At 39.5% G+C, this 12,785-nt stretch overlaps 1 protein-coding gene across 1 annotated transcript in view; it reads left to right on the top strand.

Moving 5' to 3' along the window:
• Positions 1–12,785, top strand: part of LOC110039790 (uncharacterized) — a 29,355-nt gene that overhangs the window by 6,866 nt on the left and 9,704 nt on the right. The window contains exons 9-26 of the mRNA XM_089289397.1: positions 257–395; positions 945–1,279; positions 1,536–1,674; positions 2,016–2,320; positions 2,705–2,843; positions 3,227–3,549; positions 3,734–3,872; positions 4,401–4,540; positions 4,721–4,909; positions 5,537–5,675; positions 5,840–5,962; positions 7,019–7,185; positions 7,396–7,534; positions 8,285–8,592; positions 9,573–9,711; positions 9,909–10,240; positions 11,402–11,540; positions 11,938–12,236. Coding sequence (XP_089145523.1) covers positions 257–395; positions 945–1,279; positions 1,536–1,674; positions 2,016–2,320; positions 2,705–2,843; positions 3,227–3,549; positions 3,734–3,872; positions 4,401–4,540; positions 4,721–4,909; positions 5,537–5,675; positions 5,840–5,962; positions 7,019–7,185; positions 7,396–7,534; positions 8,285–8,592; positions 9,573–9,711; positions 9,909–10,240; positions 11,402–11,540; positions 11,938–12,236 — 3,633 coding nt within the window. The remainder of the gene's footprint in view (positions 1–256; positions 396–944; positions 1,280–1,535; positions 1,675–2,015; positions 2,321–2,704; positions 2,844–3,226; positions 3,550–3,733; positions 3,873–4,400; positions 4,541–4,720; positions 4,910–5,536; positions 5,676–5,839; positions 5,963–7,018; positions 7,186–7,395; positions 7,535–8,284; positions 8,593–9,572; positions 9,712–9,908; positions 10,241–11,401; positions 11,541–11,937; positions 12,237–12,785) is intronic.

The raw sequence follows: 12,785 nt of genomic DNA, 5'->3' as shown, positions 1-12,785 counted from the left end.
AATATGTGCAGAAGAGTGCAGAGTCTGCCTAATATTTACAATCAATTCTGAGTGGAAAACTGTTCGCTTCTCGGGGCACACAATGTCCGCCGACAAATATCCGAGCATAATTTCGCGCCAAACGTAGGCTATTGCTTATATAGTTCTCTTTAATTCGCAGCTAAAATTTTAAAGAACAATTTACATAAATTAGCTCACATAGGTTGGTAGGAAACGCTCATCCACGCTTAATCATTTACATTTGCATTCTTTTCAGATCCTAAACGGTAATACAGATCAAAACACAGTAAAGGAGGTTTCACTGTACAAACACGTGACAGCAAGATTTTTGAGGTTTCGTCCTGAAACTTGGAGTGGCTCGATTTGTATGAGGGTTGAAGTATATGGATGTGAAGGTTGGTGGAAAGAGACAAAATACTGAACTATATCAAACCCGACTATGCTAGGGTTAGTGAGAGAAAGTTAAAGGACTCCTGTTCCGCTGCCTTCAGTTATTTTAATGAAATGATGTCTTTGAGTTCATTGATCACCTTTGAAAAGAATTAGTCGGAAATATGCTTATAAGACTAAAATCAAGAGGAATTTTCGCTCTCAATGGCACGTGCTATTGAGTTTTTTCAGCAAACAGACAATGATGTGAGAACCAATCACATTTTATTTGGCAGATTTCCACTGGAACAAGGAATGGCGATGTTGCACTCGCAAACCAAACGATAACGATACTCTAAAAATGACTTGAAAAACTTTTGAATTCCTTTTCTCGACTCTCTACACACTCTCTTGATAAAAATAAGTCATTCATTGTTTTAGTTGCTGTTTCAGTTTTTTACGTCGTCGTTGCTGTTGTTGGCCTCGTGTTCGTTGTTGTTTTAAAAAAAAAAAAATGCAATTTGCTTGATAATTCACAACTTTGAGATATCAACATTGGTGTTTATAATTTCCAGAATGCGCCTATCCGGTCGGTCTTGAGCGAGGCGCGGTCCCTAATATGGCATTTTCAGCTTCATCATGGTATGACGTGGACCATGAACCTTGGCTGGCACGGCTCTACAGTAGAGAAGGCGAGGGAGCCTGGTGTGCAAAAGAAAATGATGGCGCCCAGTACCTGCAGGTCGATCTCGCTCAGACTTACATCATAACAGGCGTGGCTACTCAGGGCAAATATGAAATATCTGAATGGGCTCTTGGTTTTCGGGCTTGGGTAACGACCTTTAGTTTATCATTCACTGACGAGCAAATGACCTGGATGAATTACATTGAGGATGGAAACACCCCAAAGGTGAGCAAATCCGCTGGCAAACCGACGAAAAATAACCACCTCGATCAAAAGGTTGACATATAGGATTAACCTCTGAAAGAATATTAAGCATTTAATGGAATGTCTCTTGGAAAATCTTTCTTAGGAAGTTGTGGTGCTACGGTGGGGTGCCTTTTCTGTCACGGCCGTTGCGAATTTTATAGCTCCAATGCGTTGAGGTAAGTAATCTAAATAAAACAAATTGAAGTTGTATTAATTAATTTCGTCTTGTTTGCAGATATTTACTGGAAATTCACAAAGCAATCAAATTGTACGTCATACGTTTCTCAAGAGAATAGTTTCTCGGCAGTTGAGGTTTTTACCAGTTACTTGGTCTGGATGGACTTGTATGCGTGTGGAGATTTTTGGATGCAGAGGTTAGGCTGTTATTGAAAACATTGCGTGAAATAACGTATGTATCATAGTCATGTTCTGCTGATGATTAGGTCGTTGACAAGAATATGGTTGCATGTAACCAAAATCATCATCGTTATCGTCATCACGGTCACCACCACCACCACCACCATCATCATCATCATCATCATCATCATCAAATGGTATTAACTAAAAGTGTGTGTACTCGTTGTTGTTCGTCGTCGTCATCATCATCATCATCGTTCGTTTGTCGTAATCAAGTGCTGTTGTTGCTGTTGTTGTTATGATTGTTATTACTTATTTCTGTTATCATTAAACCTTTTTCTTTCATTTCGCCCTTCAGCTTGTTCCTCTGCTCTCGGCATGGAGGATAATCACATTCCCGACCAATCAGTCCTGAGTTCTTCTTTTCATGGTGGATATTACCCTTACAGAGGTCGACTTTTCTCATCAACATACCCGTGGATGGCAGCCACCACAGATCGAAACGCGTTTCTGCAGATCGCAGTTGGTATAACTGATCATGTGATCACTGCTGTGGCAACTCAAGGACGCAAAACATACAAGACAGCCGTGGTGAAATTCCAGTTGTCATTTTCTATTGATAGTTTGCAATGGTTTGATTACAGAGAGGACGGTGACGTCAGGGTAAATATGAGATTTAACGTTAGGACGGTGCATGGACAGGCATGAAGGGAAAAGGGAAAATGTCTTGATCGCAGACTATTAGGTGCATTCGTTTCTCTCTGTGAGGTTATCCTCATGTCTTCTAGGTCGATGAGAAAATTGCCATCACTAAAACACCTTCAAAGAATTCGATTTTGGCCCACACCGACAACGATGTGCAATCTCCAGTTTTCATGTTTTTTTTGTACAATGCTATGCTTTACTGTATCCAGGAGGCTGTATGGCCGCTTTTTGTTTACCCTTTGTAATACGATAGATTAAGTGCCACCAAGGTGTTGCATTTGAACAGCAATTTTCCCGATATTGTTTAGCTGTAATAAATGTGATGGTTTTGTTTTACTGTAGATATTTACAAGTGCCGCCCTTACTAATACAGTAACAAAGCATTTCCTAATGAGGAACATCACAGCACGCTTCGTGCGTTTTTGGCCCAAAGAGTGGTTTGGAAGGCGACACATGAAAGTTGAAGTGTACGGATGCATAGGTTAGCATCTAGAATCACTCGTCATTTCCTGCTCGTATGTGAACCAATCAATCCGCTCATGAAGGGCAATGAAATGATCAGACTCAGATGACATTGTTATTGAAAAGCGCCTCTTGTTTCTCATTTGTGAACATAGTCAGCGTCAAGAAATAACTCAGAAGTTTAGAATGGTTATTTCCCGCCATTGTTTTGTCAATTACGTATCTAAGGTCAGGTTGGACGGGATGCTTTTACAAACCTTACAGTGAGTTCGCTGCCAAGCCTTTTTTAGCTTCTGGCCATACTACTCACAACTTTAGTTACTTTGTTCTTTACACTTTACTTTAAGAGCATAGTTTATCGATTTCAATAACTACTATAATCAAACGGTTTTCTATTTGCAGTTTGCACACGATCTATAGACGCTTCAAAAACGACCAGAAATTTTGAATATCCTGACGTGTTCGCATTCGATGGATCTGTTTTAACGCCATGGCAAGGAAGCCTTAAAATAAACGACGAGTCCCCTGGATCATCGTGGTGTGCAGATAGCACTGATCCAGACAAGATTCAGTTTCTACAACTGGATTTTAAACTTGTCAAAGTTATTCACGCGATCGCTATCCAGTCTCATTCTTCCGAGGACAAGTATGTCAAAACATTTACCATTAGCTCAAGTCTTGATGGGATATTTTGGAAGCAGTATACAGAGGTCGGAGACTTAAAGGTACAAGCAAAACCTTGAATGATTAGACAACCAAGGTGCTTTCGAACTTTCAATAGCAGGGTAGAAAACAGTCGTTTTTTTTTCCGTTGCAATGTATCCATAAGAGACTTCTTGACAAAATCATTTTCCTTGCCAATTTATAGATCATGACGACCTAGTATTCATACCTTATATTATGTTTTAGGTGTTTTATGGGAACGCTCATCGACAAGATGTGGTTAAAGTTGATATCAAGTATAACCTTCGTGCACGATATTTACGTATTTACCCCAAAACCTGGGTGAGCCATCCTTGTTTAAGACTGGAGGTGTTTGCTAAGGAAGGTATAGTGATGTAATGTACTTACGACATGTGAATTCGGTTGATGGATGTTATGTTATGTTATGTTATGTAATGTTATGTTATGTTATGTTATGTTATGTTATGTTATGTTATGTTATGTTATGTTATGTTATGTTATGTTATGTTATATTTTGTTATGTTATAAACCGTAGGCCCCGTCTTTTGCATCTTCAGTGTTACATGGTTAGAAGGGGACGTCAAAGAACCCACACACTTATCGCAAAGAGTAGGGCACGTAGTTCTCGGTGTTGTGGTCTGGCCTTGTCTCACGGGTTGGTGCTTTACATAGGGTTAACCTCATTGCACCTTTCCCCCTTGGAAGAAAAATTGCTATGACATGATGATGATATGATATTATTTGATATCTTGTAAACTCCAATCATTAGTACCAATTAATGACATAAAATTATCTTTTAACAATGCTCCACGAAAGCATTTTAAGAATAAATGTAAAACATCAGACGTTTTAAAAATTTTTTCGTTCTTGTTTCGTTATATTTTGTTAAAAGACTGCAGTGATTCCTTGGGAATGGAGAGCGGTGAAATATCGGACGAAGTCATCACAGCTTCAAGCGCTCTGCGGGTAAATTATGAACCCTGGCTGGCCAGGTTACACAGCCAGCTGGGAGAAGGAGCCTGGTGTGCAGGAGTAAGTAAATACCTTTACCCCTTTCACATAAGAATACTCCAAATGGCCCTGACCTTCATAACGTCTTTCCTAATTTAACAAAGAAAGGCCTATGCGAGGAGAGAGCAACACGATGGCTTGACGAAAAAATTATACATAAATAGAAAAACTTGACAACAGATATTTTGTGTGTGTTCACAGAAAAACGACGAGAATCAGTACTTGGAAATAGACTTACAACGCTTGCATCGTGTGAAACGTGTAGCCACCCAAGGAAAATACCCTGTGCCCGGATGTATTACCCCGGATGCCTGGGTCACTAGCTATATCATGCAGTTTAGACAAGATACGATAGACTGGTGGAATTACACAGAGGATGGCAAGACGAGGGTGAGAAGAAAAAATGGTGCAATGACATGGCACATAGCACTTAAAGACTTTTGAATGTTTGTTTTCTCGACCGGCGCTTATGATGAAGACGAAGTGATAAAATGATGAAATGGTGGAAATGTTTACGTGATGTCGTTTTTACGTAAATGTATCTCCAGTCTTCTTGCTTTAATTACACAGAGTTTTCATTTCCTGCTTGATACATGAAATACATCATTTACCCTGGGCATGTAAATCGGTTGTAAGGGTCCCAAAGGGAGTGCCACTGAAGCCCACAACCCGACACATATATATACATACAAGTCTGCACACTCACAAACAAAATTCTTGTTGACTTTCCTTTCAATCCTAGGCATTGAAAGGACGAGTGTATTTTCAATTTGTCATAATGCTGCAGTGATAGTTTTGAGAGAGAGATCGGTCAAACATCGAACGCACCCGCTTGGAGACCTGTATTGCATAGGTCATAAAGCGCTCTTTATAAGGATCCTTTAAGCTTTGGGGCCTCGACATGATTTACAATAAAAGTAAATAACTACAAGCTAGTCATCTTAGTTTCAGTTTTTCTTATCTTCATTTGCTCAGTCATAAGGTATTAAGTAAAATTGTCGAATTAACCTTTTTTAGGTCTTCTCCGGGAACAGTAATACCTCTGTTGTTGTCAGTCACGATTTGGGGGACCTTGTGATTGCTCGCTATGTCCGTCTTCGTCCTGTGAACTGGTTCAACAGAATTTGCATGAGAGTGGAAATTTACGGATGCAAAGGTGATTTTTCAAATCCTATGCTCAGGAAAATCTTTGAACTTTATCTGTGTCTTAAACTAAGGTGAACGTCTTTTAAATGTAAACCAATCAATTTCTAGTCGGTTTAAAACTGCTACAGTGCACTGATTTCAATTGATTCTCAGCGTTGTTTTTTACTATTGCAGCTTGTTTTCAGCCTCTGGGAATGGAGGACTTCTCTATACCTAGAAAAAACGTAAAGTCAACTATCCTAGATAATATTTTCAATGCAAGGTTAAACTATGAAGGGAGCAGTCAATTCTATGGAGGTGCGTATAGAAATGTTGATCTTGACATTTTTTAAGATTAAAACGGCAGATTCCAACAGATTTCAACAGCATTTGTTCTCTCGTATAACTTACTGCATGGGTCAAGAAATAAAGGAAGTTATTTGCAGTGGACTAAACCTTGGTGTAGTTCCAAATAATTAGCCGTGAATGCCACGTCTGGAACTTAGCAAGAATTCGAATCTCATTCTTCATCAATTTCAGACTTTTCTTTAAATTGCAAAATCCCCGTCCACACTACGCCGAAGGAATTTAACATCGGAGCTTTATTTCGCTTATTAGGCTTTACGTGCACACTAATCCGTCACGGAAACGGAGCTTTTCGAAAACGATCTTCAAACCGGACGGATTTGAAAACGCCGGCTTTGCGTTTTCGTTAATGTGGACGGTAAACGCTTTGAAAACAAAGCTTTGCGAAAACGATGACGTTATAATCAGGATATTCCCCTACCCGAGTTTTACTCAAACACAAATGCAAAATGACAAAATTCAAAATGCAACAGACCAATTTCGATATATTAAAATTCAGCCTAACACAATAGACCTCAACACGAGGCTCTGGGAAATAAACACTACAAACTCTGTAGTTTTTTTCCCCAGAGCCACGTGCTGGGGTCTACTGTTTTAGGCTGAATTCTAATATATCGAAATTTGTCTAATGACATATTAGTGTCGATGAAAGCCTCAAAATATGGCCTAGTTTTATTACAAAGTACACGGCCAGTACACTGAGGCTGTGGTATGAGTGAAATCACGAATTACTCATGCACGAGGCTGGGTAACGAATCGAAAAAGTCTGGCAGACGTTATTTAAACCTGTCGTTTTGTCTTGGAAAAATCTCGAAATACTAACTTTACCTTCAGCAATTCACGTAATATAATGATCACTTAATACTTCAATCTTGGTGTCCAAGCGCACTATGTGCATGGGTGAAGAAAGAGAGCCATACTTTTGACACTGTTTTTTCCCAAAAAATCATCAAAACTACCTAAAAATGATGCTTAGTTTAGTTTATCTTTTTCATTTTCGTTTTTAAGGTCGGGAAGAAGTCGTGTTACAAGTCAACTTGGGAAAATTGAATACTGTCACTGCTGTCGCCACGCAGGGCAGATATCGAGGGAAGGCATTTGTGAGAAGTTATCGACTGGCGTTTAGCAGACAGGAAGGTGAATGGTTTTATTACAAAGAACACGGAGAAGTTAAGGTAAGTTCATTTTCAGCATGAAATTGTGATGCTCATGCAGTTACAAGGCAATCACATCAATCATCAGGTTGGAAATATCACCAGAATTGCCAGCTTTTATTGAAAAGAAACGGCAGTCTTATTCTTTCGGCAAGGAGAAAAGAGTGGAACAGAAATTAGAAAAGAAACTGCTCTCTTTTAGACACTTGCATTGTTCTCTTTGTTCCACAGGATATGGCGGGCAATACAAGCCCAGATATTACTGTACTAAATGTCCTGGAGTACCAAGTTATCACTCGTTATGTACGCTTCGTTTTGAAAGAGTGGGTGGAGCACATTTCCATAAGATTAGAAGTCTACGGCTGTGAGAGTAAGTAAACATTTCTTGGAAATGCACCCATGCTATTTTAGTACCAGGTCTCGGGATTCAGTCGTAAACATAAACTACTTATTTTTATGGAGAATGCTGACCTCTAACAAACAAACTATAATAATGTATAGTAGTCTGATTAAGGGACGGTAAGGTATGGAACAAACATACTCTGTCTCTGGTCAGTAAAGTGAAATAAAAACGTGAAGATTTTCATTACAAAGGATATTTTGTAAGTCAAATTTCTTTAGTTGTCGGATTGCAGCTCCCTAGTGAGGGAAACAAATGGCATATTGTGATGGTTCATTAATCTGTTAAAATAACCTGGAAATAAATACAAGTGCCAAGTCGGGCTCATTCATCAAGGTAATGTGAACGGTGCTTGGATATCGGATCTTAATTGGCACAGGTTTTTACGATTTATTTTTCCGTTTTCTCCTTAGTTTTAGTTTCGATCGAAAAGGCATATCAAACACTCAAGACAGTGTATGACCACATTTCCAAACACCTCGAAGTTTCTCAAAAATACTCCGCGGCGCGTCGTATTTTCAACTCCCTTCTTGGTGTTTAGAAATGTGGTCAAACACGGTCTTTCGTGTTTTATATATTGCTAGAAACACCACGAATGTATCTAAACTTACAACACGCTAGAGCTCATTGTGCTGGCCATTTTGTTAAATGTTTCTTCTAAAGCTTAGCGCTTGCAAACCGGGGTTGACAATCAACTTTTACATGCATCTCACTTGACAGCTCGGTCACATCCCATGGGAATCGCATCAGGACTAATCGAAAACGACAAAATAACTTCATCGAGCTACTCAGGATCTGGGAACGAGCCATGGATGGCGAGGTTAAATGTGGTACCTGATACGAAAGGCTGGTGTGCCGCACCTTCCGACTCATCACCCTATCTGCATATCGACCTAGGTCGAGTCGTAGTTGTGAACCAAATAGCAGTGGCGGGAAAAAGTGGAGGAGGCATGGTGACGACATTTAAGCTATCTTCAAGTAACGACGGCGGATTCTGGCGAAAATATACAACAGTTGCTGGGGAAATGGTGACGAACACAGCACAACCTGATTTATTCAGTTTTTTTTAAGGGTTTTATGATGGCTTGCCGGTATAAACTAATAGCTAGGGGAGTCAGGAGCTTATACTCAGTAGGGACTTATAAGCGGTTTTAAGAAATGTTTCGATATGAGCTGAAAAGTAAAAACTTCAAGACTTAATAAAATTCTCTTGATTAATTAATTGAGTATGCAAAATTCCATCACAGAAAACTTTGTAACAGTGCACGACGTTGGACGGAGATACCGTGCTAAGGCCTGGGGCGATTATATGATTTTAGAGAAGGGGGTTTGAGATATGGAATGTCTGAGGCGGTCCCCTGTAGGGGTCATTCTACCCCAGACAGTTTTTAAGTCGAGGTCCTCGGAAATGGGATTCCCGGCATTCTGAGGCCAAGTCACCCCTGGATCCGCCACACGAAGGCTTCTAAAGATTCATGTACACATGAACAAAAAACATTGCACAAATCTGCAAAAGTTACCTATCAGGCAAGATAAGAAAGCCAATCTGAGTCCTTGAGGCTCAGCGAGCAAAAATGGCGCGCGAAAAATTGGCGAGAAACGCGGTGCACCAAGCCTCTCTCTCCTTTATCTCGCTCCGCAGTTTTTTGAGAACCTCCACAAGTTAATAACGTAAAGGTGAGAGGAGGGCTGGTCACACCCAAGGTCTTGGGGGAGAGCTGTTAACCGGAGTGTACTCTCAATGTCTGTCAGCAGATAGATCACCGTGCAAAGATCACCGTAAATAAAGTTTAGTAAATGAAGAATCGGAAAATATTCCTTAGTGTTTTTAAGGGCTACGTGATGTTGAATTCCTGGAGATTCTTGTCTGTGATATCATAGGAATTAAGGATTTCCGTTGAATTATCTCGCGCACAGTCCTCGTTACCCAACTATAAGTGCTCTAGATAAATGTGTGTTGGAATAGAGGCACGGCAAGACTAATCGTAGAAAAACTGTTTCTTTTTAGGAGTTCACGGTACCCGTGGATTATTCGCAAGCTTTCAAGTTTCCACTTGCTTTGGAAATAAGAGCGCGTTTCTACAGGTTCCTTCCTGAGATGTCGACTGACTTGGCTTGTATGAGAGTAGAGCTTTATGGTTATGAAGGTCTGCGAAAAGTTCCATTTCGAATTACTTCACTACAACGTTACCATAGAGGCGAGCTCTTTTCACTCAGATATAGAGCTGGCTAATATTGGCTGAGCTGGCAGTTTAAAGTCTGATTTGCATCTATAGTTAAGCCCGATTTACCAAAGAGGTCTTTCAGTATGTATTCGACTAATGATGAAATATCTGTTCTTTAGAATGTACTTGGCCCCTGGGACTAAAAGAGTGGATAATACCAAATGAAGTTATGTCAGCTTCCAGTTCGCTCGGAACGAACTACCTGCCGTGGATGGGGAGACTGGGTGCTAAAGTGGGAGGTGGAGCATGGTGCGCCAAAAATAACGATAACACTCAGAACCTGCAGATTGATTTGGGTCACGTGAATCAAATACACAGCCTTGGTATTCAAGGCAAAGAGGGCGTTAGTAGACATCCTACTGTGGAGAGCGCTTGGGTGAAGAGTTTCACAGTGTCATACAGTGTAGATGGGATGGAATGGACAGATCATGAGCATGATGGAGTTTCAAAGGTATGTGTGGCTTTGTTCGTGTGCCTCCAAACTTTTACCGGCGTTTACGGGTGAATCAATCTTTTCGGGGAGGAAACGGTCATAGAATAGGTTTACGCCACCGGCGTTGAACGTATTTTAGCATAGGCTACAGCAAGTCTGGTTTTGTTAAAGAAATCCTCCAGGCGATTGGAAAAGTTAAAAGGATGCAAATTAGGAGACACACGAGTGAGGAATTTGCTCCGCTTTCCTGTATTCACGTGGCATGCTTGGAAAAGGAAAAGACTGTTTGCAGTCTAGCTTTAGAACAGTTTGCAAGTCAGGCTGGATGTCATTCACTGAGCATCTAACATAATCCCAATTAGTGGCTATTTGAGGATGTATTAGACTTTCCACTATAAAGTGCTTAATAATATACTCCACACAAATAAAAAATTATTCGAAACTGGTTACAGAACAAACAATGTTTGTACTTTTTGTGTGACCGAACCAGAAACTTACCAAAGATACCATATCCTTTACCAATGCCCGTACTCAAGGCAATTCTGGAACGATTTTGAATCTTATTCGTGCCTTTTATCAAATCAACAGTTTCGTCTTCCTTTGCAGAATGTTTTATTTGGTATAATATCGGAGCAATGCCCTTCAATTAAATTACTTTATTATTGTTGGAAAGCTGTTTTTGTGGGACTGCAGAAGAAACAAAATACATCCTAAAATTAAAGGTTATCAAAACAAAATAGCTAAAAAATAATTTATGAAACTGAGGGCAAAATAAATAAGAAGGATTATTTTGAAATGAAATGGATATTTAGTGCTGGCCAGAAATCAAATTATTATGTAGATAGATTAAATACGTAAGTAACCAAAGAAATAATTTAGCTTGATTCGCTCTTTGTAATCACGAAATGATTCACTCATTTTTTTTGTTTGTTTCCAGTTGTTCTTGATGTCTTTTTGTGTAGTTCTCTTTTTTGTCACTTGTAGTATAACGTCAGCTACTCATGTAAACTTAATAGCCATTTATTAATTTTTAGCCTATTGTTTTACAAATTGATGTGAGCCGTTGAAGTGTAAATAAAAACGTAAAAAGAAAAGGAGTGTATTAGAGGTTTTAAAGAAACGTTATACCAGAAATGCTGTCACAAAAATATAGATCGATTGCTGTTTATTTTTATTCAGGTATTTATTGGTAGCTCGAATCCACATGAGGTGACGTTCATTTCTTTGGGAGCTGCGATTTTTGGTCGCCATGTCAGAATTGTTCCTCAAAGCTGGCACCGACACATTTGCATGCGAGTAGAACTTTACGGATGTCAAGGTGGGCAAATGGTCTCTTGCGAAAACAATGTAACCTTTGTTTCTGTGATGTAGCTAAGGCTTATTAATTTTGATATTGGGGCAATGCTATCCTTATGGCTAAATAAGTGTGTTTTAAGAGGGCAAAAGTAAAACTTGAAAGGAAACAGTATATCTGTATCGGAATCCCAAATGAAATGTTTTTCGTAACCTTTCATTTCAAGGATAATTTTCAGTTAAGCAGAAAGGTTTTAAAGATTCCCGATAGCGGGAATATACATCACAAAAACACTACTAAAAAATCAAAAAAAACGCCAGGGAATAGGAAATAAAGACGCTGTTGTGAGTCAATAAAAGCTGCTTAAGGTCGTCAATGTATATTTCCCGTTGTTCATGCATTTCTTCGTTTCCTTTTCCAGCTTGTGGAGATGCTCTTGGTATGGAAAATCTTGACATTCCTAATTATGCTCTTCTGACGACTACTCCAAGTTATGATGCTATTCGTACTCGGTTAAACAAACCCGATTACTTTCTGTTGCAACCTCAAGTGGACGAGTACGTTCAGGTCGACCTGGGTCCTGGAGGGAAAACACTGACTGCTGTAACCATTAAAGGACGTTTTTCAAGCAGCAATAAAAACTGGATCACCAAATTTGCCTTAAACTACAGCAGGGACGGCAGTGACTTTTTCTCTTACATGGAAAATGGCGTTTTAAAGGTAAAAAAAGGTTTAGAACGTAACCAGGAAACTTTGCCTTCTCTTATTGGTGAAAGAATTCACTCGAAAAAGCTATCGATATCCCTGAGAAAAACGATTTACCAGCATACAAAGAATCGTTAGCAGTCAGTAAACCTCATGTAACACTTCCCGAGGTTACGAATGTCCTAGGTTTTGAAACGTGTTTCAAAATCTTACGACATTGTTCGTGTCTGCAACAATCGCAAGTAAGCTGTAGGCTTGATATAAAATTAAGAAATTCATTTTGTAGATTTGATGTAAGCTTTACGCATGCGGTAAAAGGGTAATGTCGAGACCGACCATTTAATTGCCTGATTTTTGAAGCCACATTTTAATCCTCAATTGGTCTGAAACAATGGAAAACGGATTTACCCTTGCACTTTAGGTAAATTGTCAAGCATATCGGTAATTAATAATGCAGAAGTTTACCATACCACAGAAAGAAAGCGTAAACACTGTGCTAGAAGTTAATGGTGCACTTGCGTTTGACATAACTGATCCCGCATACCATAGTATTTCATTAAGCAC

The sequence above is a fragment of the Orbicella faveolata genome, unplaced genomic scaffold (genome assembly GCF_042242905.1).
Source record: "Orbicella faveolata isolate gen_17 unplaced genomic scaffold, um_ofav_v1 contig_1, whole genome shotgun sequence".
In the NCBI taxonomy this organism is placed as follows: Eukaryota; Metazoa; Cnidaria; class Anthozoa; order Scleractinia; family Merulinidae; genus Orbicella; species Orbicella faveolata.
The sequence above is the reverse complement of the archived record's forward strand: the minus strand, read 5'-3'. Positions and strand labels throughout refer to the sequence as shown.